The sequence below is a fragment of the Podarcis pityusensis genome (genome assembly GCF_964106645.2).
Source record: "Podarcis pityusensis genome assembly, chromosome: 2".
Taxonomy (NCBI): Eukaryota; Metazoa; Chordata; class Lepidosauria; order Squamata; family Lacertidae; genus Podarcis; species Podarcis pityusensis.
Genome location: NC_138029.1, coordinates 37,876,496 through 37,903,506, shown reverse-complemented (window position 1 = coordinate 37,903,506; position 27,011 = coordinate 37,876,496). Strand labels below are relative to the sequence as shown.

General features: G+C 43.6%; 1 protein-coding gene across 4 annotated transcripts in view; it reads left to right on the top strand.

Annotated features, from left to right (window-relative positions):
* The window catches only part of SEPTIN9 (septin 9), a 211,633-nt gene that overhangs the window by 164,589 nt on the left and 20,033 nt on the right, over positions 1-27,011 (top strand). For all 4 annotated transcript variants that reach the window (XM_080993826.1, XM_080993828.1, XM_080993827.1 and 1 more), the window contains one exon: positions 21,555-21,740. In XM_080993826.1, the coding sequence (XP_080849952.1) occupies positions 21,555-21,740 (186 nt within the window). The remainder of the gene's footprint in view (positions 1-21,554; positions 21,741-27,011) is intronic.

The following is a 27,011-nucleotide window of genomic DNA, read 5'->3' as shown; positions in this document are numbered from 1 at the left end:
CAACCACTCTGAAGTGCTATTGATGTTTGAGATTTACTTTATTCTAAATGATAACAACTGGGCTGGAAGGTGGGAATTTAGTTTGGAACACTTCAGTTCAAATCCTACCTTGCCAAATTAGGCAGATAAGCTGCCTACATTGGAAAGAGCAATATTTTCCCCCCAAGTGGGCAACAAAGCAAATATGCCAAATAAATGAACACACACAACTAGCGTCTTGAGAAGGTTGAATATTTCTGGCAGATCTGGTGACTGATCAGTGGTGAGGCCTGGGTAGAGCTGGCCTCTGATAAACTTCTTTCCAGCTGTACAGCTCCATAGGTTCACAGCGGGTTGACCTGATAGGTAGACCTGGCATCCGGACAATGCAACTGAAACCCTCATCCCCACCCCGACTCCCTTCACCTCCTGTAGCCCGTAACTAATTGCACTGCTGCTACAATTAACTTCACAGCACCTCACCCCACTGCATTTCCCTAAAGAAATAAAATAAAACCAGGTTAACAACACTGGACTACACTCCAGAGTTGTCATACTCACGTTGCTTAAGGAAGGGTGTGGGTAGTGTATCACAACACTGGGCTTCTTTGTAGGGTTGGCATAACTCACACCTTCTCAGCCACAGTCTTGCTCCCTGCAATATAATAATAGTGGACTTTAGTGGCATTTACAAAGTACTTTTTAAGATGTTTAGAAACTCAGAAAATTCTCCCCCCCCCCCATGCAATGACTTGAATGAGGAAGCTCATGAGCTTCTGTGTCTGCTACTACCATTTGCTTGTGAGTTGACACACTTCCCTAGTCACAACCACACTAAAATCTGATCCCCCCCCCACGGGACAGTGATCACTTCCCCACCAGAGAAGATAAGCAGAAAAGGCTTAAAAACAAACCAAGAACTTAGATAACAATGAGTGTTTCACTCTAGCTTTCTAGGATTTCATTGCTAGGAATTCATTGCCTAAAAACACTGAAATGTGGAAGCAAGCTAGTTTCGCACAGAGCAAATGAGAAGAACAGTACCTGTACATTTTGCATTCAGGAGATTATGGTCTGGGGGGAAATCCCAATGAGCACGCCTGCCTGCCTGCCTTAAAGGCGTACTGAGATGATTATTGAGATTATATATGTGAAATGCAGGAATTAAAATGGGAATAATAATATGAATCAAGGTTCCTCACTTTTCACAGTGGCTGTCATGCCTTAGCATGACAGGCAGGTGTTTTTCTCTATACTATATTTGCACTAATCTATGCCATTGTGCTGTTTTCATTGGCTGTTTCTCAAAGTTCTAAAGACAGGGGTGGGGAAAAGAGGAGGAGGCAGGAGGGAGAAAGTTAGGGACTGCAGTAAATGACTTGTGGGAGTTAAGGTCTTGGTGGGGGAGAAAAGGGGTGTGTGACAGTTCTGGTCCTCTGGTGACAGGGGAGAAAAGAGAGGAAGAATTGGGGAGGGAGCAGGTGGAATTGGATGGGGATAAAGGTGACACTTAAAGGAATGACAGAAAATATGGAAAATAGGAAGGTGTGTGAGAGAGACAGTTTTAGGGCTCTGGTGATGGAGAAAGAAAGTTGAAAGAAGAAGAAGAAGAAGGGTTTGGTTTTGATATCCCGCTTTATCACTACCCTAAGGAGTCTCAAAGCGGCTAACATTCTCCTTTCCCTTCCTCCCTCACAACAAACACTCTGTGAGGTGAGTGGGGCTGAGAGACTTCAGAGACATGTGACTAGCCCAAGGTCACCCAGCAGCTGCATGTGGAGGAGCGGGGAATCGAACCCGGTTCACCAGATTACGAGTCTACCGCTCTTAACCACTACACCACACTAGCTCTCAAGACTTGAGACTTGGAGAAGACTTGGAGAGAAGGAAGACTTGAAGAGGGGGGAAATGGGTGTGTGGCATTAAGGTAGGCAATGAAACAGAATATGTCAGTGTCCCTTGCTCCTTGCTGCACTCAAATTCTTCCCTCTTCCAGTCCTCAGCTCCCTCATATGAGACATATAAAGGATGTGGTCCCCTCAAATATTCCATTGTGCCTTCACATAATAATGTGTTTCTCTCCTGGTGCCATGTGCTGTCTTCAACACGAAGTTCCAGATTCAGTATAGTAATTTAGAACAGATATTTCATTAACAAGGAAGAACCCATATAAGTGCAGCATCCATCTCCAACTGAACAAGCTGGATTGCTCTTTCTAAAGAAGATCCCAGCGTGAGCCTGCTGAGTTGGAATTCATTTGCAGGTTTGACATTTTCCAACTTGGGTTCAACAGAGACGTAAGGCTCCATTCCCTATACACACTTAGTTGGGATTAAGTCACCTTTGAACTCAGCAGGGCGGGCTTCTGAGGGGAAATCTATAAAACTGAAGTGTGCACATGACTATTTACAACAGAAAGTAACTGTCTCTCTTAGGGGTTTGTGTATTCTCTTCATCTTGCTCTGCTGATTCACTGCCAGTTGAAAGTAGGTCATACCCACTCCACATCGTGGCCACCACACTTGTTAGACCTTCTGTCTAAGCTCTGGTGTGTGTGTGTGTGTTATGTATCTGTTTGTTAATCCACAAATAACATGACATATGTTGGACAGAGCAAGCTCTGGGCCATGGGAGCTTCTGCCTCAACAAATGGGTTGCCCTCCTGTTGCTTTGTCTATGCCGAAAATATTATTTTTAAAGTTGCAAAAAAAACCAAACCACCCCACCCCAGTTATCTTTGTTTGTTAAACCCTTCTTGTTGAGTTTTACTATTACTTCAGAGTAGGGGAGGCTTGGTTAGGTAATACTGAGAGAGTGCAACAGAAAAATGCAACAGAAATTGAGTCTTTTGCTATACTGTATTCCTTTGGAAACTAGCTAGTCTGTCTGTTCCTAGAGGTCAGTCAGCCACAGTTGCTCAGAATTCTCCCTTTGTTTCCCCCTAATTGAACAATCACCATATGAACAGTCCTTTTCCCACTCCCTTCCCCAGGGGCCTTCTGTTGGAGATGCTGAAGAGATGGATAGTCAGTATGGCGCTTCCCCAGATGTGCAGGGGCTGAGGGAAGAGTGAAAAGGGGGGGAAATGTGAAGGGGATGATGAAGCAGCCTGGCCTATTCAATTAGGTGTGACATAATGGATCCAGTAAATTTAGAACACATTAGAAGGGGAGATCTGAAACTACGGCTAGAGGAAGCAATTGTTTGTTTGTTTGTTTGTTTGTGTGTATGTGTATGCATGCATGCAGATTATCTTTAAAGGGTACCAAAGGTGGGAACTGAAACAGAGCAGCAGTTTACAAGGTGTTTTGAGAGAAGGGCAAGAATGAATGAGTTAAAGTTACAACAGGTTGAATGAAATGTTTCCAGACTGTAAAGATTGTCCTGAGAAACTCTGGAATCTCTTGGTCTGGGCACCTTAGGAAGGAAGTGTGTGTGTGTGTGTGTGTGTGAATTAGGAAATGGAATACACTATTAATTCCATAGATTGTTAGAGTATATTAGTGCTGTGGCAAACCTTCAGATGACCTTTATTTTGCCCATTCAAAATAGAGGCAAAGCAACGTTGCTACCAGAAAAGGAGGTAGAACTTAGCTATAAATATATAAAATAATCAAATCAAATAAATTTCAAGGGAAGAGGCAGATGGGTTTGTGCTTACCCTTGGAATTAACAAGGTGGCTGAGGGCTCTGCTTGCTTAGTTCAAACAATATTATAAAAAGCCCCATGTTTCTTTGCAGACAAGATGTCAGCCTAGCAGGGCTTCCTGGAGTGACCATGTGACATTGCGAGGCTGGAGAACAGGGCTTTTTTTAGGGTGCTAGCTTGAGCTAAATGATGAATTAATTTCCCACCCACCAAGTTCTCCACTTCTGCAAAGGAGGGAGGAGGGAAACAAGCCCAGCAGAGATTGTGGCACATTGTTGGAATATATGGAGGCCTGGATACTGAGTGGGATTTATGGCTTGTCAAGCTGCCCTGATGAAGCCACTTCCGGGTCTGGTTCTCTGATTCAAAGGCAAGAGAATGTGTGACTGGCAGCAATGCTGGTTTGGGTGTGAAGCCTTCCCCTATCTGGAAAAGGTGGCTTGTTAGCAAATCCAGTCGCCTACTATTTGGAATGGGGTGGGGAATTTTGGGGAGAAATCAGACTGCAACAGTGAGGAGAGAGATTGCTGTCCTGGTGTGCTCTGCCCTTCCTTTTAGTACTGACTGCTATGGAAGGCATGGGATGGCAGACTGCAGCCTTCATGGACCTGTGAGAGGAATATTTTCCTCTTGGTTTGCATACTTTTGACTTCAGCCCATTTCGAGATGTGTAAAGTGATGGGAGAGGAAAACTGAAGCCACCAGTTTCTCCAGTCTTGGGGACAGATGGACGCATTTCACAACTTGCGTATGAGGGACCCAAATGAGCTAGTGCTCTGAGGTCAGCCCAGCGTCATACAGGCTCAGGCCTTCCGGCCCTGTTGTCAGGAGCTGACTATGCGACAAGGGGGAGTGTGTGTTGAGTTTCCCAGGGAAGTGCTTCCAAAGGAAGCGGGTGGGAGAAATATTCTACACAAGAGCACACATTCAGCATCTGGTGCCACCCCATGGAGATAAACAGGAAACCTTTAACAACTCATTTGTCACTGCAAATGAAAACAGCCAGTCAGCTGCCAAAAGGAGAGGCTGGAGCCACAAAGCTCAGGAGGTCAGCAGGTTGGAGATCTGTGATTCCATATCTCATGAAATGGGACAGGAGCTGCGTAGGGCACAGATAAGAATCTAGAATCATTCTAGGTCGAAAGCAGCATGCTGGGGATGAGCACAAACAATTCCAGATTGAGCAAAACTACATTTTTATGCTGCAGGTGGGCTAGTGTGCGTGCAGCCAAATTCCCTTGCCTTATTCCGGAATAGAGCCATTATGTTAGTAGGCTTACCCTTGAGTCAGTGAACTGAGGGGTGCAGTTTTAGACTGCTACCCTCAATCTGCTTATCACAGAGAAGTCTTTAATCAGCCCCGCATATTATAGTGGGCTAGAATGAGCCAAGGATTGAAGTATTAGTGATGGAAAACCACCAGAAGAATGCAGTATGGCAGCCTCTGAAAATAAGCTGTTTTTGACAAAGTAGAACAGATTATTATTGTGCTCAGCAGAACAAATGCATATTATTCTATTGGGTGGTTTTATTTTCTTGTGAGTCTAATTTTACAGCAACAACGCAGAGAGAGAGAGTCATTGTTCTTTGCACTTGGGGTTGTACGGAGGCACAACTGCCTAAGAGTGGGTTGTTGTGTTTATCATTTTATTTTTATTTTAGGTATTTATACTCCATTCTTCCATAAAATTCTCTGAGTGGCTTACAAATGGGGCTGGGTGATGTTGGGTTTTCAACATCACGGTGTATCATCGGCCAAACATTGTGGTTTGGCGATATACCACAATGTTGAGAAAAACTGCATTGGCCTCAGCCAGCAAGATGCTGGGGGAGCTGAGGCGCTTTCACCCCAGCGCCTCATGGGGCTGCAGCTCCCAGCTAGTTTGCTTTTCCCTCAGCGCGTTGGGCGCTGGAGGCAGAGAGGCTCAGGAGCTGTGATGGTTTCACCAGTGAATACCACTGAGTGAAGCTGTCAGTGTGGTCTGCTCCCACATATCGGTCCTGGACGATATATCAATATATTACACAGGCCCTACTTATGAAACATGAAACCTAGAGAGATAAATATTGCACCATATCCAGTTTTAAAATCTGGATGTTTCTTCCATGAGGCAGCTGGTAACTAGAAGTATCTGCGCTAATGCTTTCCAAGAGGTAGGTAACTAAAAGCCCCATTCTCCACAGAGTTAGGTGCTGTGTGTGTTCTTCAGAGTAAATATTCTTAAATGTTGCTATACCCTGTGTTAACTAGGTAAAGCTTGAGTGTTCTCCCACACTAAGGACTGATTGAGCAACATTTTAAGCTGTCAAAGCTTGGATGCTCGTTTTTAGCAAAACAACAATCCTGGATATTTTTACTTGCATTTTTTTATTTCAACTAGAGATTATAACAACAATTAGAACAATGAAATCAGAGCCTGAGTGCCACTTGTTATGAGTGTGGTGTCAATCAGTTATGACAACCTCTTAAAATGTTAGTAAAATTTCAAGGACTGTTTCTCCCTCTCTCCTCTCCTCCTCTGCAGAGTTTCCAAAATACCAAGGTATTTTGAGTACAAAGCTTTTAGGCTTCCTCCACGTACTATAGCAGACCCTATTCCATTGGCAACTGCTGTTGAGATCCTTCTAGAAAGCAGTTCACTGTTCACTCTGCTGATCACTTTGTTTGAAACATTGCCAATTTCTTTGCTGCTTGTCTTTGTGGCGCATGCTTTCTCATGCTGTTTCACAAAACATAAGATGCATCTATAGAAACATTGGCTGGTCAATGTTGTTTCTTTTCCCCTGGTGCCAATATAGCAGCAGTTGTGTTGTGGAGTGGTTTTTGAAGCTATTGATACAGCCCATTTTAGCTGTTGTGCATGAATCAGGCTGGAGGTGTGGATCTGTGGGACATATTCTCCTTCCTTCATAGCAAAGGGTCAGCCAGCTGGCTCTGGCTCATTCCTTAGGAATGTGTTGCTTTTTCTTCATCCCCAAAAGAAAAGGTAGCATTTGACAGCTCTTTCTCCAGCTTCATCCATTTTTCCTGGAGGCACAACAGTGCAATGGGAAATGGTGAAAACAGCATAGCAGACATAGATCTTCAGTGTTGTTTAATTGTTGCGGAATTAGACAGTGTGTGTGTGGGGGGGGTGATGGATTCCTTGCCCCCTATATGTGATGCTTTCATGTCAATAGCAGTACTTAATACTGAGCATATTACACCAATCCTGATCCGACTGCACTGGTTATCAATTAGTTTCCAAGCCCAATTCAAAGTGCTGGTTTTTACTTATAAAGCCTTAAACATCTCAGGACCACAATACCTCAAGGGTTGCCTCTCTACATATGAACATGCCAGGACCTTGAGGTCATCTTCTGAGGACCTTCTTCACATGCCTCCTCCACAACAGGTCTGGAGGGTGGCAACACGAGAACAGGCCTTTTCTGCAGTGGCTTCCCATCTGTAGAATGCTCTCCCCAGGGAGGTTCACCTGGCACCTTCATTATGCACCTTTAGGTGCCAGGCAAAAATGTTCCTATTTAACCAGGCCTTTGGCTGATTGACATCCAATTCCCTTTTAAAATATGTTGGGAGGGGGGGGGAATTATTGGGTTATTCTTGTTTTTGTTTGTTTTATGTATTTTGTGTTTTACATTATCACCTAGTGACCTAGATCAGGGGTGAGGAACTTGAAGTCCACATGCATGAGGGCTTTCCCCATGCCTAATTAGGGGAGTGGTCTTCATGCAGATGCAGCTCACAGGGAGAGGGGTTTTAACTCTTCCCCTCTCATCGCTTCCCAGCTGCGGTGTGGCTTGTGGGCTGCCTGCTGAGAAGGACATGGATTCTACCAGCAGATGCACAATTTGATGTCATTCTAGACATTATAACAACCAATTACCACTAGTGATGATGGAGCATGTGGGCTTTGGCACCAGTTCACCAGAGATATGCTCTGCCTATTTGTTTCCCCAAATAAAGCAAGATGGGCCATTTGATGGCAATGGTCAAGTGTGAGCAAGCAAAATCCATCCATTCAGCTGGCTATCTGAACCTGGCTCCAGTTCCTTGGCTTCAACTAAATGCGAACCTGGAAAGAGTTTGCATTCTGCAGAAGTGAGACCAGCTGCTGCTGGGCAAGCCCATGTTTGGCAACAAGTGGAAGATTTTCACCAAGATTAAGGAGATTAAGGCCCTAATGCCCATTGATAGTGGGCAAAGCTTTATTAAGTCATAAAAAGTGGAGTTGTAATCCATTTGCAATGTGCATGTTGCTGCACTGCCAGCAGGCCAGACTGAAGCTGGATTGCAGCACAGTGGCAGGGATTTCTTCCACTGTTGATTGTGGGTCTGGGTCTCTCTCTCTCTCTCTCTCTCTCTCTCTCTCTCTCTCTCTCTCTCTCTCTCTCTCTCAACAAATGACAACCCTACCTTCAGAATGGTGCATCACTACAGCTCTTGGCAGCACAGTGAAGGAAAGGCAGGCATCCAGCTGAGCTGTGTTACATTTTTAATCAACGGAAAGCTGAGCCCTGAATATGGGAAATAAGGGCGCTAATAGCAATTCATTATGCAGAGGAAAGCCAACTCATGAGTGCAAGAGGAGTTGGACAACCTGCAGCTCTCAATGTTGGTGAAATGAACTGAAGAAGCCCATGCAAAGCTGGTACAGGGTGAGTCTTTTAAAAGAGGCCCCGTGGAACATGTGTACTCTGTATCCACGGGGCCTCCTTTAAAGGATTCACCCTGTATAACTCAATTTAATAGCTTGAACCTTGAGTCCCAATCTCATCTTGACCAATGATGTGTTTGCTGGTCTCCTATGACTTGACATTGATCAGCTTTGCAGCTTGACTCCTGTGCAAACTTATTTAGAAGTAAACCCCATTGGGCTGGATTCAGCTAATGGATCCAACTAGCAGAAGCCAGTACAAGGACTTCTGCTGGCACAATGGGGCTTTCCATCCCTGTCCTCCTGCTGCCCCCCAAGTTGGCTTGTGGAAGGTGTTGTGGGAAACCCAAAACAGCGGCTAGAAGAAGGAGAGGAGAGGAGAGATTGTTCCATCTGGCAAACTGAAATGCATGTGCTGATGGGACATTCTCCTTAGCACTCCACTGAATTCCTCCTATTGAGTCCAGTGAGCTTTCCAAGTAAGTGTGCATAAGGCTTCAGATATAAAGAATCTGGTTTAACATCAATTGGATAAGGAATAAGGTGTTTGTTTCCCATCCATAAAAATTGGGGACACCAAGTTATGTGTTTTGAGATCCTATGCAAGATGAAGAAAGTGAAGTTCTTCCTGCATTTAAAGTATGGTATTCATTTTTGACAGTGTGCCCTGGAGAGAGCAATGAACCCCCCTTTTCCCCTAGAAGAATATGGTAAACAAAAAGTGCTCTAGTCAGCTGGGCCCCCAAGTCTCTCAGCTGTATGACTGTTGTCTTTGTTTAGCTACTGCAACAAATATCCTTAGATTTGTGGAGGAATAGAACTAGAAAAATCAATTAGCTGTTCACTTCATAAAATAAAATAGCAGGGAAGGTTAACTATTCTCTGAGATTTTCCTAGATCAAGAGAGGGCAGGAGAGGGAGTTATGGAGAATGGCTCTCTAGCAACTACCAAGGTCCATATTACATCATTTGAGAGTCCCTACTAGGAAAAAGGAGTCAGGCATGGCATGATCTTCTGAGATTGTTCAGTTTTTTCATGTCCACTGAATAGTATAGAGTCCAGTTCTAAGCATGCTTAATCAGATGTGAGCCCCATCATCATGTGAGTGATGTTTCTCTTAGATATGTAAAGCTAAAGTCTTCAGCCTTGGGTTGCATGGTACTTTAACAGCATAACAATTCATACTAGATTTCTAATAATTATTTTTCTAAAGTTTGTAGCCCTCAGGGAAGCGTAATGACAAATGTTCAAGCAAGCAAGAAACCCAAAATAGGTTCTGCAACACTTATGATTCTGCATCCATCTTTCAAGCTTGTTACATATGAGGGTGCTGGTTTCGTTGTTGAATAAGTTGACTACTGACTAGTTTGGCAGCTGCCAGACTCATAAAAACGATGCCCACTGTTTCTTAATCACATAAAACTATCGTGTGTATCAATGCTGGTCTTCTAATTCAGATACCAAAGATGGCTTTTGCTGCTGAAAAAGATGTACATTGTCAAAAGTGGTGTCTCATGCCCTGCTAATGCACTGATATGCATTGCCTTCTTTAGAGTTGACACAGGGCCAGCTGTTTGGGAGCTGCTACCCATAAATTTTTGGTGTTCATTCATAATCTTCCACTCTCCTGAGACAAAACTGTTGCAAGTAGACCTATGAAACATCTTACTGTGTGCCGATCTTCTTTGCACCAGCAGGGCATCTTCAGCTTCAAAGTTGCAAAGAAAACCAGTCTCTGTAACAAAATAACTCTGCAGATCTCAACGGTTTCTTTATTGCCTTGTGAGGATGCTTTGAGTGTGTGTGAGAATTGGCTTGGAAGACTTAAGACCATGGGTAGGCAATCTAAGGCCTGGGGGCCGGATCCGGCCCAATCGCCTTCTAAATCCGGCCTGCGGACGGTCTGGGAATCAGCTTATTTTTACATGAGTAGAATGTGTGCTTTTATTTAAAATGCATCTCTGGGTTTATTTGTGTGGTGTAGGAATTTGTTCATCCCCCCCCCAAAAAAAATATAGTCTGGTCCCCCACAAGGTCTGAGGGACAGTGTACTGGCCCCCTGCTGAAAACGTTTGCTGACCCCTGCTTAAGATGGTATACTTGTATTCATATCTTGGCTGATGGTGGTGGAGACTGATGTATCCTTGAATTTGTAAAAAGGGGCTTTTTGGGATGAGGGACTTTTAACTTATTTTCCAGCTGTTAAGAAGCATTCAAGGCTGGTAATTGAATTGTTTAAATAAGGAGGGATCCAGGCAATTCTTCTTGAAAGAAGTGGACCGCTGCAGTGTCTTTTAAGCTAGCTGATGCTACTGTTAGCTGTTGCTATGGGAAGGATTTGAAGGTGAGATTTGTTCCATTCCACAGCAAGCAGTGATATGCTTGAATATTTGAGCTCACATTGGGTATGAAATGTAATTGGAGATATTTACTAATATTTCAGTAACAATTTATTTCTGGTGTGTGATTCCCTGAAAGCAAACTGTGAGAAGAACATATGGACCTTGTCTATACACTTCTTGTGGAGTTTACATTATTGGAAGCAAAGCTTCTGTCTGTTTTAGGAGACTGAAAATGTGCAAGAGTTTCATGGTGTATGCTTTACTAAATTCTGGACTGTCTTCCAATGTATTGACATTGTGCGCAAATAGTGACTAAATGGTCTGTTCCAGATGTTGACTTTAACATTCATCGGCCTCAGCCAGCATAACCGATGGTCAAGGTTGATGGAAGTTGTAATTCAACAACATTTGGATGGCAGTATGTTGACTAGCAATGGTCTGTTCTGTGGTTAGTTACCTCAGGTATCTTTTTTAGCCTTGCCATTGCAACAGTAGAAGCCAGGATGATTTGCTGAAAAGTCTGTTGGTGTTGCAACTTGCAGTCCTTTGCTCAAATGTAAGTCAATCTGTTTGTTTGCTCATTTTGTTTAGGACTTTTACTAACCATCCTGTCTCAGAAGGAGCCCAGGACAATATACAACAAACTCAAAACAAAATGCATCAACCATCAATAAAAATGTATAGTGTGTGTGTGTGTGTGTGTGTGTGTGTGTGTGTAAGTAATAAAGTAGCAAATTCAGTTTTGTCAAGAATGACTTGCTGGTATGGTTTTGGGCAAGTTGCTCTTAGCAGAACTCTCTGCCTAGAAGTAAGTCCCATAGAGGATAATGGAACCTACTTCCAGGTAACTATGTACAGGATTGTTGTTGCAGTAACTTGTAAACAGAGGTTATTTCCCTTCCTAGGTCTTTGCGGGGCTTAGTGATCTATAGAAAATGCCCACATAAAGCTAAAACAAATACAGAAAATTGTGGAAGTAGAACTACTATCACTTGGAAGCCAACCGTCTTCCACCCCCAGCACTCCAGTTGCCAACACCAGAAGACAGCTCAGTTGGTAGAGCATGAGACTCTTAATCTCAGGGCTGTGGGTTTGAGCCCCATGTTGGGTGAGATTCCTGCATTGCAGCGGGTTGGGCTAGGCTAGATGGTCCTTATGGTCCCTTCCAATTCTCTGATTCTATTTATCTTCTATCTAAGTCGCTCCTTCAGGTGGGGCTTGGTGCACTCTTCCTCTTGCTCCACCTTCAAACTGGTCTTGGGGGAAGGGGAGTTTCTGACCAGAGAAGCTGCTCAAAGTTGGAGAGAGTTCAAGCATGTGTGCCTGTCTGCTTGCCCAACTCATTTCATGAGCCCTTGCTGATGTTCTGACATAAGCAGCAGACTTAACGCATGACCCGTTGTCAGAACCAGCTTCATTGAGCAAGCTGAAGCAAACAGAAAGCTGTTTGGCAGTCTTAAGCACCTTGAGGTGCCGTGTCATGAGGTGGCAGGTTACAAATAAGAAAAAAAGTCAACAGGCTGAAGACTGAAGAAATTGGGGAAGCAAGGATACATTAGGGATCACCAAAAGAAGATGGGATAACGGGCAGCATGTTGTGTGTTAATCTGGGTCAGTAAACAATGGTTAGAAAGCAATGCAGGCTGCAGTTCTTCCCAGCATATGGTGCTAATCCTTCATAGTATGCTGTATGCAAAACCCATCGGGTCACATATGAGGTCCAACTGGCAAATACTTAAGCTCCATCCCTTTTGTCCTGCCCTTGTCTGTGGAACTAATTGCTCCAATTCCATAAGAAGAGTCTTTGTTTCTCTCCTCTCTCCCTGACCCACCCTCCCAATGGTGAGGGCTTGCTTAGATGCTCTGTATTGTTTAGCATTGAATGAATGGCTATCTGTGTTCTTGGTGAGGAGGGGGGTGGGGAGTGAGCCTCTGTGCTGGCTAAGGACTGGCAAGCCAGTGGATCAGCACTTCTGCTGGTACAGGCAGAAATAAGTAAGCATCTGGCATAGAAAGCTTGAGAGAGTTCACAATAAAGGCAGGGAGACTTGACTGTGCTGCTTTTCCAAGGTTTGAGCATCCTTGCTTACTTGTAGGAAGACTTGATGATGAACAGCTTCCCCCACCCCCTTTAATTGCCCTGGCACAGATTGAATTCAGAGATTTGCCTTCTGCTTTTCACTTTGTCCAGACGTAGCTTTGTGAAACTCCTTTCCCATTCAAATGGCATTTCAACAATGGTCTCGTACCAAAGCACCAATGAATTCAAAGTTGCTCACTGGCTGCTGCTGGGTGACGAAAGGCTCTTCATGCCTGTGATTCCATGCATGCTTCTCATGAGTAAAATGAATTGGCCTCTGAACGCCTTCTTAAGCTTTGTCCTGTCCTGTCCAATTCCATGTGAATTCAAGGGTTATTTATTTCATAAAATTTATATACTGCTTGAATGTAGAAAACCTCAAAGTTGTTTACAAAGTCAAAGTGCCTAGAAAGTTGTTCACAGGAGGCCTCTGATGCAACAGTCATCTCTTCCAGGCCGAGCAGCAGATCCAACAATTCCATTCACCACCTGGAAAAGTTATTCCGGAGGTGGCTGCTTGGGGATGTGGTGGTGGTAGTCATGCTAGAGGAGAAGTCCACCACCACATGGTAGGCATGAAGATGTGCTTGGATTTGTGTTTGAATGGATTCATCCTGGGATCTTTGCTGCCTGCGCTCTAGCTGGTGTCATTTCCTGGAGCTCCTCAGCATTCCCAGGAGACTCGGGGTTCAGCAATCTTTTGGCTGTAAGCTTCAATGCCCAAATGACTCATCAGTAGGGAGAGATTCCTCTCTGCCTCTCCTCCTGCCCTCCCTATGCACCAGCCCTCCCCACACTACTGCTGCAAAGTGCCTGCCTTCCACCCCCATTTCCCTCACTCTCAGCCCCCTTCCCCAGCAGCTGTATTGTAAAGAAGGAGAGGCTGAAGAGGTTTCACATGTTTCTTAGAAAAAAACGAGGGGCAAGAACTCCCACAGGGATTTCTCATTTGAAGAAAGCTGTTGCTCGTCAATCCATACTAAGCTGTTCTGGGTTTCTGTCATGGGAAAAAACTCCACATTTAATTTAGAACAGTAAAAGGGGGTTAAAACTCCCTTTTGCTTTTTGCAGAGCTTTCAGAGAAAACTAGCTGTATGATAAAGAGCTTCCGGCCACACTCTTTTAATACACACATTTGTTGCTGGCAACTGCATACCCAGCTGGGGGGCTGTATTTCCCTTTGAGGGAGGTGTGCGGCGATTGATGAGCAACTTGAAAAGCTCCCTCTATGTTTTTCCTCCTCTTTTTTAAGCCAGAGATGTTTCAAACAGCCATTTCCTTCACCACAAGTTGGTAAACGCAGGCAAAGCAGACCAAACTAATTTAATTAAAATCTCCCCTTCAGTGTGGTAACTGAAGCCAGAGCAGCCTTGAAATTCTATAGGCAGGATGTGCAATCGTTTGCTTTTTCTTGCAATTCTTTCCCCTCCCCCAGAAATGTGCTATGCTGGCCAGTTGGAATCGGTATTCTCCTGCTGATGTCTCTCTCCTTCAAGAGAGAGGGTTGTATGTGTGTGATGGAGAGAAGTGGGGAGGGGGAAATAGGTTCTCTGCTAGCATACTCTTCACTTTAATCCTTTTCTCTGGACAAGGTGAACCACTTCCAAATGCAGAGGCTGCTGCACAACAGAGCATTCTGTCTTGTGTCCCACAAAAATCCCTGCACATGGCAAACTAGCTTGTTAAGGAGAAAGCTAGCCTATAATCATTTGCCCCCACTGTGTGTGTGTTGCATGTGCCTCTTCCTGCAGCCTTGAACTGGCAGTAGACTTCCCACCTCATTGAGTCTTAGGCCTATATACCATATTTTTCGCTCTATAGGACGCACTTTTTCCCCTCCAAAAATGAAGGGGAAATGTGTGTGCGTCCTATGGAGCGAATGCAGGCTTTCGCTGAAGCCTGGAGAGCGAGAGGGGTTGGTGCGCACCAACCCCTCTCGCTCTCCAGGCTTCAGGCAGCTATCCGCAAGCCTTCGCAGTGCGGCGGGAGTTCCCGCCGGGCTCCGAAGGCTTGCGGAAAGCAGCCTGAAGCCTGGGGAGCACAGTGCCAACTGCCACTGCGCTCCCTGGGCTTCAGGCAGCTATCCGCAAGCCTTCTGAGCGCAGCAGGAGTTCCCCCCGCCTTATTTCCCCCCTAAAAACTAGGTGCACCCTATGGAGCGAAAAATACGGTAGCTACAACAGCAAGACCCAAATGCTCTTTGTGAAGGAAATGAGCCATTGCTTACAAATGGAGCCTCTTGAGGCTGTGAGCAAGCACTACAGTGGTACCTTAGTTTGCAGCCGCTTTGGATTACAACCACATCAAACCCAGAAGTGTGTGTCCCTTTTTTTGGATTACAACCCATTTTGGGGGGGAGGCCCCATTAGCGAAAGTGCGCCTTGGGTTACAACCTGTTTTGGTTTACAACCAGACCTCCGGAATGGATTGTGGTTGTAAACCAAGGTACCACTATACTTTGGCTGGCGTATGCAGTGTGGCTGTGGACTAGAGATGTAGGTCACATTCACACACATACTTGCTTAACTTTAATAAATCCTGCTAATATGCTTTAAGCCCAATGTCCTCACTTCCAAGAGGAGTTCAAGGTCAGACTAGAAACAAACTCTTTAAAGAGTTTAAACCCTGTTCCTCAGCTTTTCACTGGGACCTCCTCCTCTGTGCCTTTTTCCAGGGCACTCCACATACTACAGAGTGAAAGGTGGGCTTCTTCTCCAGAAAGCAGGGCTGATAAGATCACTGGGAATCCCCGATATGACTTGACTTGACCCTGAGGTCACATCTACATTCTACATTTAAAGTTCTATTATATTTCTTTAACAGTCATGACTTCTCCCAAAGAATCCTGGGAATTGTAGTCTGTTAAGGGTGCTTAGAAGGGATGCAGGTGGTGCTGTGGGTTAAACCACAGAGCCCAGGACTTGCCAATCAGAAGGTCGGTGGTTCGAATCCCCGTGATGGGGTGAGCTCCCGTTGCTTGGTCCCTGCTCCTGCCAACCTAGCAGTTTGAAAGCACGTCAAAGTGCAAGTAGATAAATAGGTACCGCTCCAGCGGGAAGGTAAACGGCGTTTCCGTGCGCTGCTCTGGTTAACCAGAAGCGGCTTAGTCATGCTGGCCACATAACCCGGAAGCTGTACGCCGGCTCCCTTGGCCAATAAAGCGAGATGAGCGCCGCAACCCCAGAGTCAGCCATGACTGGACCTAATGGTCAGGGGTCCCTTTACCTTTAAGGGTGCTTAGAGTTGTTTGGGTCCCCACCCCCAGCAATCTGAACTCTGGTTGAGCAGGCGACATTGTTCATATGTTGCAACTCACTCCCAACATTTTTGACCTAGGAGATATATGCATCCATTTATGTCTGTCATAAAAGTTCCAAGTAAAGAGGATGCCTGAGTAAGGGTGTCTCTGTGTGCACTTTTTTTTAAAAAAAGAAGGCAGTGATGAATAAAAAACCTCAAGGTGAACTGTGCTGTTTCTTCCCCTTTGCCAAGTCAAAGCATTTCCTCCCTTCTATTCCACAGTAGAGTCATCGGTGGCTAGAGAAACATTATTATAGACCTTCTGTTCCTCCCATTCAAAAATGAAAAAAGAAAAATTATTTTGCTGACATCACATTTTACATTTAAAATGTGTTTAACTTTGAAACAAACAGGGTTTTATGGCATAAAGGCTCACTTTTAGTCAAAAGAGTTCTTTTCCCCATGAAAATCCTCACGATGTCCCACGTTATAGCAACCAGACATAAACATAGGTGGAAGTTCCTTCTGCTTCTTGGGTGTCTGGGGTAGAGAGTTGTTTGAAATCAGTCTAGAAATCTGTTTTAAATTTCTGCATTTAGCTCACATGTTTACAACCACTGTGGAAAGATACCTGCACAGATAGTTTCCCATGAGGATACTGGAGAATCTTGCTGAGTTTGAACCGGTGCCATGTTTTGGGGTGTGTGTGTGTGTGTGTGTGTAAGTAATACAGCATATTTAAGGTCTGCACTGACATTCTGGAACTACTTCTGCAGAAATCTTTATCCTTCTGTTCTTTGCAGCTGGACTTTAACAAGCAGTGGGTAAGTGTCAAATATGTTGTGTGTACAAACCCCACTTCCCCTTGTTGAAGCATAGATAAGAGAGCACCCATCTCTGTAAGGGACACAGTCTTCGATTTCACGCACATCTGTGATTTGCCCTCTCCCCAGCCTGTCAGAGGCTTAGTAACTCTAGGATATACTGTGTGATTCAAAGCTAATATATACCACATGACAAATGTCTAATGCACCAGGCCTCTTTGGCTGATTTTCAGATTGGGACAAAGTTTCAATTTGTTTCTCTAAGCTTTGTCCCTGCATATGTAACATATAGGCTGCAAATCTAAACATATTTACTAGAGAGTAAGATCAACGAGGGTGGCTTCTCAGTAAATGTATTTTTAGGACTGTACTGCCCTTACCTTGCCTTACCTTACTTTATTCCATCTCAAGACACCCAGTAGGTGTTTATCTAGCTGCTGCTTATTCCAGTTTACAAGGTTTCAGAACGTCCCACCAAACTGGGTCAGGGAGAACAGGATAATGTCTCTTCCAATAGTAGGTAGATGTGTAAATAGAAGAGGTCTGCATTTTCAGAAAAGCAAAGGCTGGAAAGTAGGTATGGAGTTAGGTCTGCCATTCTTTCCTCCCCCATGTGGAGTATTGCTGTTTCTTAAGGTTTGTGACCAAGTGACATTTTATTTCTACGTTGCTGTGCTAAAAATGAACTGCTGGGTTTATCTCTTGCTAGCTACACTTCTTTCTCTAAGCAATACAGTGGTACCTCAGGTTAAGAACTTAATTCGTTCCGGAGGTCCGTTCTTAACCTGAAACTGTTCTGAACCTGAAGCACCACTTTAGCTAATGGAGCCTCCTGCTGCCACTGCATGACTTCTGTTCTCATCCTGAAGCAAAGTTCTTAACCCAAGGTAATATTTCTGGGTTAGCGGAGTCTGTAACCTGAAGCGTTTGTAACCTGAAGCGTCTGTAACCTGAGGTACCACTGTAGCTGTAATTCTAGATCCTCACAAGACCCTGGAACAGGAATAAGGAGCCTGTGACCCTCTAGATGTTGCTGGATTACAGCTCCCATCCTCACTGGCCATTAGCCATGCTGGCTGGACTGATAGGATCAGTCCAACAACATCTGTAGGACCTCATGTTCCCTAGCTGTGGACTGTAGCCTTACTTCAGTACAAATGGCAAAACCCTCAAATAAATGGCATAAGTGCATTCAGATTTTAGGGTTGTCCCAAAGAATACTGTCAGTCTTAAGCTGGACCTAGGGAACCATCAAGCCTCAAGGAGAGCAATAGCCCTTGTCCCTTGAGAGGTCCTTCTTGGAACCTTGTGCTCCTTCTCTCCCCTAAGTAAAGAGGCTCTTCTGCCAGAACAGAACAGCTGGTTTTGAGATAATCTCTGTTCCCTGATCATTCTCTTTGGGTTCAGGAATATTGAGATCTTCACTGCTTCTGTCTCTTTGCCTTTCCTGAAGTACAATCTCTAGCACAACCAATGGTGAGGAATGATGGCAGTTGAGAAGGCTATAGGTTCCTTATCCCTGGCTTACTACCAACATTTTAAAAAAATGATTAAAGATGTGAGCAAATCATTGCACTCCTGTTAGAGGCCTGCCATATGCGTGAAGTATGGTGTCTGTTTGGGAATGTGTTCCTAGCCTGTGATCCTGATAGGAGGAATGTGGAACATTCTTTAAGAGCGTTGGCATCCTTAGCAGGAGCAAGTTTGACGACACACTTCTTTGTCATAACAGGAAATTCTGGCCGTTTTTCTATGCAATCAGTCACTGCTTCTGTGCAGACTTCATTCTCAAACATATGCACATTTTTGGCACACAGATCTCACCCCTTCCCATAATGGATGGTGCTATATAATCCTAAATATTCAGAGGGGCCAAGTCTTCCAAAGTTCCATCAAAAAATGGGGGAAAGGCATGGAAGATGAGATCATGACAAAACAGCCTAGCTAAAGAAACAAGCCAGTGGTGGGGTGAGGGAAGAGACTGGGCTGGGAGAGAGCAATAATCGCACCCATTACCACTGGTCTCTTGCAAACTTTCCTTAAACTTAAGATACATTGCAACTTTGCAATTGTTTTTAAATGTATAGTCATGTTTGTAAATAGTTTTTAATATATACAGTATTTTTTTAATAACACACATTGTTGGGAAGGGAAGTCTTAAATCTTTATTTCTCTCCATTTTGTTTTTTTGAATGCTTGGTGGGGGGCAGCCAAAGCAGAGCCAAGCTTGAGTCCAGCAGGATGAGTGGCCAGCATACCGTTTGCCTGTGGCTGAAGCACTATTCAGCAGGGGGCTCTCCAAAGGATACACTGTTTGCTAGCTAGGCTCCAGAGAAGGCAGGGAAGCAAATGGGCTCAAGCATGGATGGGGATTTAGCCTGGGAATTTTGGGATGCAGAGCAGATGTTCTACCTCAGGTCTATGGCCCTTTCCCTGCATTTGAAGGCACTTCTTTTCCAACAAGTTGTGAACTGTCCTGTGATCTTCAGATGAAGGTTGATAATACAAATTTAATAAATAATAACAATAATAAGTTTTCAGATCTGATTTTACAAGACTATAATGTTATTAGTTCCGGCTCTCTTGGTTTGCTTTTATGCTCTCTTTAGTCTTGGTAGGTTGTTTGCGACATCTATTTTGCTTTTAATGACTGAATTACTTCTTTTGGTTTTGTATACCTTTGTTGCCTGCTCTAATCGCCTCCGTTTGAGGAGGAAAATTTGGGTTATGAATTAAGTAAGCAAATGAGAATTTGTGGCCAAGTGCTTAAAGAGGATGGGGCTCCATGTTTTTGCAATGCTATAGCCTTAAGGGGGTACCAAGATGCAGGTTGTGAGGTTTCTGGTCCAAGTCCTGGTTAATCTTGAAGGATAACTTTTGGAAGCATCAGAAATGACCTGTTACAGCCCATTTTGCTTGTGTGGCATGGTGTGGATGACTTATACCTGCCCATGCCGTCAAATATGGAAGATCTAGAGTACTGGCAAAACACTGTTTTAAATGGACCCCATCTATTCTACCTCCTTCACTTTTAGGGCTCTTGTTCTGGCATGCTGGAGGATGTCCCAGGTATCTTGAATGGATCTGTAAAAGTGCTTTGGTGTTAGGGACCTTTAGGGCTGCAGGTCTCTCTCTTGTCCCTCCTTTTTCTAGGTGGGTTGAAATGTGGGAATGCTGGAAATGTGCTTTGTTTTGCTTAGTGGCTGAGGTTCAACTGTTGGATAACAACCCGTTCCTACTAATGGCAAAATACTTTCCATGTGGAATGATTCTTTCCTAGTTGTGTGTAAGAATAGCAAAAAATAAAATAAGATAAAATAAATGCTTGGCTCTCCCATCCTAAAAATGCCGCTATTTCAGGAGTCATTGAAAGGCATCTTGGCATCCTCACTCTATAATTTTTTTGACCCAGGGATTTTGCCAGCAGCCCACTGCATGAGTTTGAAATGAGTTTTAGAATTACAGGGCATGTGGAGGATCTAAAGATTCTGGCTTCTCACCCAGCACCTTGCACCATCTCACACCCTAAAATGACCCTGACCACTATCTACGTACAGATTGTCCGAGCAAGGCACGCCACATGCAAGGTTCCTACAGGAGTTAAAAACTTACCTAGCTGTTCCAATAAGTAAAGCAGAAAGCATTGTAAGCTGCAAGGCAGGACAGGGAATAAAAACCAGGAAAGGAAAGGAGGCATGAGAAGGGAGTTTTAAAACCATGTTGTGGGTGTCTTCGAAGAGACTTGTGCATAAAAACATTTTATAGCAGTTCTTGCAGTATCTTTTTTAATGTGGATGTATACTACATATAAGGGACTCGGGTGGTGCTGTGGGTTAAACCACAGAGCCTAGGACTTGCCGATCAGAAGGTCCACGGTTCGAATCCCTGCGACAGGGTGAGCTCCCGTTGTTCGGTCCCTGCTCCTGCCAACCTAGCAGTTCGAAAGCACCTGAGTGCAAATAGATAAATAGGTACCGCTCCGGTGGGAAGGTAAACAGCATTTCCGTGCGCTGCTCTGGTTCGCCAGAAGCGGCTTAGTCATGCTGGCCACATGACCCAGAAGCTGTACACCGGCTCCCTTGGCCAATAAAGCAAGGTGAGCGCTGCAACCCCAGAGTCGGTCACGACTGGACCTAATGGTCAGTGGTCCCTTTACCTTTACCTATACTGCATATATGTATATATAATAATGCATATGTGTGATTACTGCATCCTGAATGATGGACTTTCAGGCCAACATGTGGCATTTGGAAAGTCACAGATTTTGAGAAGACCTCAGGTTCCATATTCACACAATTCAGAGTTTCATTTGGACTCTGCTTCCATCTGTCTCTGTACAGTATTCAATGCAACTGAATATCTGTATATATCTGTTTTCATCAATATATCTGTATTCAGAGCAACTGTTATATAGGGCCACATTTCTTTCTCCCCTCGGGGAGACCTAGGCTTCCCTTCGTTCCATTGGAAACCAAGTCTTTTGTAGACTAGTCTCTTCCAACACTCAAGTGAATCCAGATCTGTGTGCAGGTTACTTTGGAGGCATCAGAGGTGTGCCTGTCTCATGTCAGTATAACTCCCAATCTATCTTTAGGTGTGGAAAAGTCAACAATGACATGGTTGTTGTTATTAAACATCCATCTTGTCTAAAAAGCAGTAACAAATTTCCTGGTTTCTGTTCCTTGCAGCTACTAAGAAATGACCCAATGTTTTATTTGTTTGTACTGTTTGGTTAAAAAGAAAGAAATAATATATTGATATTCATTACATTTTCCCTTCAGAGGCCATTCCCAGCTACCCAAGCAGCATGATGGAAGCCACTCGAGATGCTGGCATCAAGCAAGCCCCACCAACGCGGACAGAGAAACCAGCTGCTGATTTTGCCTATGTTGGGATAGATGCCATCTTGGAGCAGATGCGGAGGAAAGCCATGAAACAAGGGTTTGAGTTCAACATCATGGTAGTCGGTGAGTCTTCTTCCCATGTGGTTCACTTTAGTCAGACTATGGAACTGGCTCCCTCAAGAGAGGTGGTGATGACTACCAGCTTGGATGGCCTTGAAACAGGATTAGACAAATGAATGGAGGATAAGGCTATTTATTTGTTCATTTATTTCACAAAAATTATATACCACTTGATTGAAAAAAATCCTCAGAGGTTTACAAAAACATATAAAATCGGGAAATTTACAATACATTAAAACGTGCAAGAAGTTAATATACTAAAACAGATTAAAATTCATATCAGTATCTGTAAGCATCTGGGTAGGCTGTCTAAGCAAGAACATTTTTAGCAGGCACTGAAAAGAATAGAGTGAAGACGCCTGCTTGTTATCAATTGGCAGCGAGTTCCAATGTGTGGGTGCTGCCACGGTAAACAATTGAGTTCTTACAGATGCAGAACAGGCTAGTGGCTCTGTCCTACCTCCACTGTTGGATGCAATATGTCTCTGAATACCCTTCGCTGGGAATTACAAGTGGATAGAGAGCTGTTGTGCTCATGTTCTGCTTGTGGTCTTCTCATAAGCTCCTGGTGTTGGCTACTGTGAGAACAGGGTTATGGACTTGATGGGTCTTCTGGTGTTCTTGCATATGCTGCAGCATTGGGGTAGAACCTGTTTCTTGTATGGCTTCTTAAGAGAATTATTTTCTCTATGTATCCTTGCAACAGAGGGCTTAGTAAGAGTTGGGAATTCTAAAGTTATCAGATTTGATAAATGCATTTCGAAACTAATTCCACGCGTGTTGTGGGCTGAATGTCAAGGTGACCGTGTGTTTCCTCTAATAAGCTTCTTTGTCCTGACTGGAATGTCAAAAGAGCAAGAACTTGTACCTTTTAATAGTTTGATTCTGTTGCTGCAGCCAGAATAGCTGTATTGCATTTGTCATTGATTGTTTGGGACTGCTAAATCATACCCCTGGAAAAAAGACACCCACTGGAAAAATTGCCCTATCGCCTGCTGATACATTGATGAATTGGTTGGGACCATCAAACCTTCTCTACCTCCCCTATTCTCCTCTCCAGAAAGTACTCTGATTTCTTCTAGTGCCCCAGCCCTTTCAACTGGTTGGTGATGATGAGGGTGGGGTTGCTTGCTGAAGTTTTGCAAGAGATAAGTAGCCCTACAGGGGCTTATTTCCATTTTTAGGACTAAATGTGACCTCACTACAGGTTCTTTGTTTACAATTGGATTCTCTGATGGTTTGGGAAGAAGTGGCATGGAAGACTTGCAACAGAAGGCTGTGCTGCAAATCTGTGTGGCTTGCTTAAAACACAAATTAGTGCATTCTTGGTTCCTGCTCAGTGTTGTGTGTGTATATGAGAGAAAGAGAGGTCTGTGTAGTCACAAAGTGGGAGGAACTAGGGAAGACACCAGCTTATCCCTGACCCTTCTGAACATCTAGACACAACATTTTTGCATACACTATCTCGCAGTTGATCTATGAATCCCAGGTTGGAGGAAATGCCTACTGTATTCTCTCATGCTTTGGAAAAAGGGATGTGTTTTCCCTCCACTTGACAGCCACTCACTGCTCATAACTCTGGGAAAAAAGGTGGGGCTCATTGCCTTTATGAAGTTCACTGGACACAGTTCTAATATTTCTTGCTTTGTCAGATCTTCCTCTGTGATGATGTCACTCCTCTTGTGCTCTGTCCACAAGAGGCTTCACTTGGGAATTAAGAGGCCGTCAGTTCTGCAGGACAGTGCAAAGAAGAACGCTTTCATTTTTCACAATCCTGGAACTCTTCTTGTGAAGTGCCAACTTCTAATTAATTAGCCGGAAAGAACAAAAAAATGACACATTATTCAAGTGCTGTAATTAGAATGACACCAGGGGGAGCTGGCATTACTTTTGAGTCTGGGCTGACTGCCTGCCAGCTGGACTGGCTTCTACAGTATATCGAATAATTATTCTGGAATTCTGAATGAGAGAATGGGCTGGATTTATAGCATTGCTGAGTTTATGGCATTAAGCAAAAGTGGTGCATAGGTCGCAGGTTCAGAAAGGAAGGGGGGAAATCACATAATTAAGACTAACTGCCAATCAGTCTGCTTCATATTCTAGCCTTCTATGTCACTGCTATTTCAAGGGATAGGAAGGAACTCAATTGCCTCGTTATGGCAAGCTGTGGTGAGTCAAAGATGAAGCATGTGGCCTGCTTAAGAAAGCTAGTAGTCCAACCCCAGGTGTGCAAAAGGACAATGTAACCTGAGTCCTAATGTATGGCTGCAATGAGGCCTCAGGGAGATTTTCTCTGTATAAAAGCTAGTTCTAAGATTTAATCTATTAGTCATGCTGAACTTATTATGTGCACACATACGTTGTGTACATGAGAAGTCCAGCAAAATGCACAGAGATGCATTGAGCCATTCTGTGTTAGTCTGCCTTTGCACATGGCTTGACTTCCTGTTGGGAGTTCCAGCTGCAGAGGAACAAGCCATGCTGTTTTGATTTGTCTGGTTATTTGTCCATCTAGCCCAGTATTGTCTACTCTTGACTTGCAGCAGTTCTCCAGGGTCATAGGGAAAGGGTCTTTCATGTTATCTGCTACCTGGCTCTTGTTGTGGAGATGTTCCTCCTGCTGTAAGATGGAGAAGAGAGACATATCAGCTGGAAACCTCCAGAATTTAGTGGTGGATCTTCAACAGCATGTAGCACCTTTGGTGTTACCCCCAGATTTGTAGGATAAGTGAATGCACCCAAACTTTTATCAACTGGTTGTCTAAAGGCAAATTTTACGCAACAAAAGCAAAGTGCTAATTTCTAAACCTAAATAAAGTTTTGAACGTTGCTAAGGTTTCCTGCTCTTCTCAGCTCCCTGACCAAAATCAGCCCATTTACCAAGTCAATACTTGCGTCTGTGTGCCTTCTTGCTAGGATTTTTTAAATAATAGGTGTGCATTCTTTGGGGAATTTTATTACAGTTTGTATTTATGTTATTTTAACCCATATTTAGCCCCGGCTATGGGCTAAAGATGGTAGCTGCAAACAAACTGAGGTAGCTAGATTTTATTTTGAATTAAAAGCACAGGGTTCTGTCCCAAAGTCCTCATTGAATGAACTGAATGGAAACAAATATTTGAATTTTTAAAGAGTACTGTGTTTCATCTCCTAGCAATGGCTTGGTGTGCAGGTTTGGCTGAGCCAACTCAAAACGTTTAGGAAGTGAAGCGTTCAGTTTGGGATTCTTCTGTCGTTATTTGTGGTTTGATGCAGACAGAGGCAGGAATAAATCTGCTTCCCTTGTTTCTTCTGAGACCTATAAAATAACCATTCCTGTTCACACAGCAGCTTGACTGTACCCCTGGAAGACTGAGTTGGATTCACTCCAATGTGTGTATTTGTGCATATGTGGATATTTTGCAGAATCAACAAAATTGTCTGCTGAATTAAAACTGCAGCATTTCCCTGGGGCTGTTATTTATTTATTTTCAGCCTTGTAAATTTGCGTGCATCTGCTCTGTGGCAAATATATCTGGAGTAGATGTATATCGATCCCAGACAACTCAAGTTATCTGGGATTTCTCTTCCCTTGGTTTGCAAGCTGCCTGTCTTGCAATTCACTCTCGAGTTGGGTAGAAATATGAAAACTGGCTACTCCACACAGTCAATCTTGTGCTGTGGCTTATCCTTAGAGAAATCTCTCTGAAAGAATTAGAGTTTCACTGGCTCTTTAGGATGAATGTTTGCAGCTATCAGTTCACATGGTGGGCATATACCCGTAACATGAAAAGAACAAAGACATTATGAAGCTGAATTTATCGTAATAGATACTACGAAGGGAGTTGATGCTGAGGAAAAGAAAAATGATTAATGCAGCTCTAAGGTTGGACAACCTTTGTTTCCTAGTCTTTTCATCTCTTTTCTTTGCAACAGAAAGCCCATTCATAGTCCATAATACAATGAATTCAGGTTCATAATGTCTTTGTTCCTTCTGCATTAAGTGTATGCCTCCCATATGAACTGATATGCCTCACCTTGTATGTTATCTGCAATTAGCAATTTAACAGAGGAGAATCCCACATTCTGAGGTCTTGGCTGTAGAGATCATAAGCATGGTGGTCTCTTGAGTGTGACATCGAAATAGGTTCCACTGATTTAAACGACTTGACTTCTGAATAGGATTGCACTGTCAGTAAATGCCTCTATTGTTCAGTAATCCCTTTGCCTTGCATCTCTTCCAACTTCCTGTCTGCTCCTAGATGAAGCCAATCCAGCAATTCTGGATTCTTTCCCTCCTTTAACAGTTAAATAAAACTCTGTCTGGTCAGCTTTAAATATCTTCATTTACATGGTTGCCTGAAAACTCAGCCAGATGTTTGAAATTGGGGTGTGTGTGTCCCCTACCTGTGTGTTTTTCTACAGCAGAAGAGTAGCCAATGTGGTGTTCGCCACATATTGTTGGACTCCAATTAACATCAGATAGTCAGGAATGATGGGAGTTGTCATTCAATAAGCTTTGGAGCCCACCATGTTGACTTCCTCTGTTGTATATCATGATTGGTTTTTTTAAAAAACACCCCTCTAAATCTAGTGCTATGAAACAGGACGTGAAAGGCTGATTGGTGCAGTAATGGCAGCACTTTGGTCCATACCATTAGTTCTATACACTCGTTCTGTATGGTGCTTGCATATGTTTTTTTGTAGGGTGGGTGGGTTACTCATCCCTAGTGCTTCTAACCAGCCTCTTTCTTCTTATTCGCCAGCTCACATTTCCAAGTCAACCAGAGCATCAGAGGAGATTAGCATTTGCTAATCCATTGCTCTGTTGATGACCCTTCTACCTATTTATTTTTCATGTCATTTATAAATCACTTCCCATGTGGGACCCCAAAGTGACTCTCAATACAATAAATAACATATTTAGAACAATAGTACATTTAAAAACAGTCAAAACCATCACATATATAAAAACCATCTGAAACAACACTACATATATGAAATCTAATAGAATTACCAACTGGGATTTTTTAAATTAAAAAAAATCAATTTAAGAGGCTTAGTGAAAGAGGAACCAAACTATTAGGTAGTCTATGGCCTCCAGATATTTTTGACTGTGTTTGTCCCATAGTGACTGTAGTATAAAATATATGGAGGGCACCAGGTTGGGGAAATCTGCTTTAGGAAATAAGCTATGGCAGCACATTCTGATTTATTTCTTGCTTTTAGACCATGAGGATGAAGTGAAGGCTGGAAGGATTGGGTAGGCATTAGGTTAACTGTTTTAAAATGCCT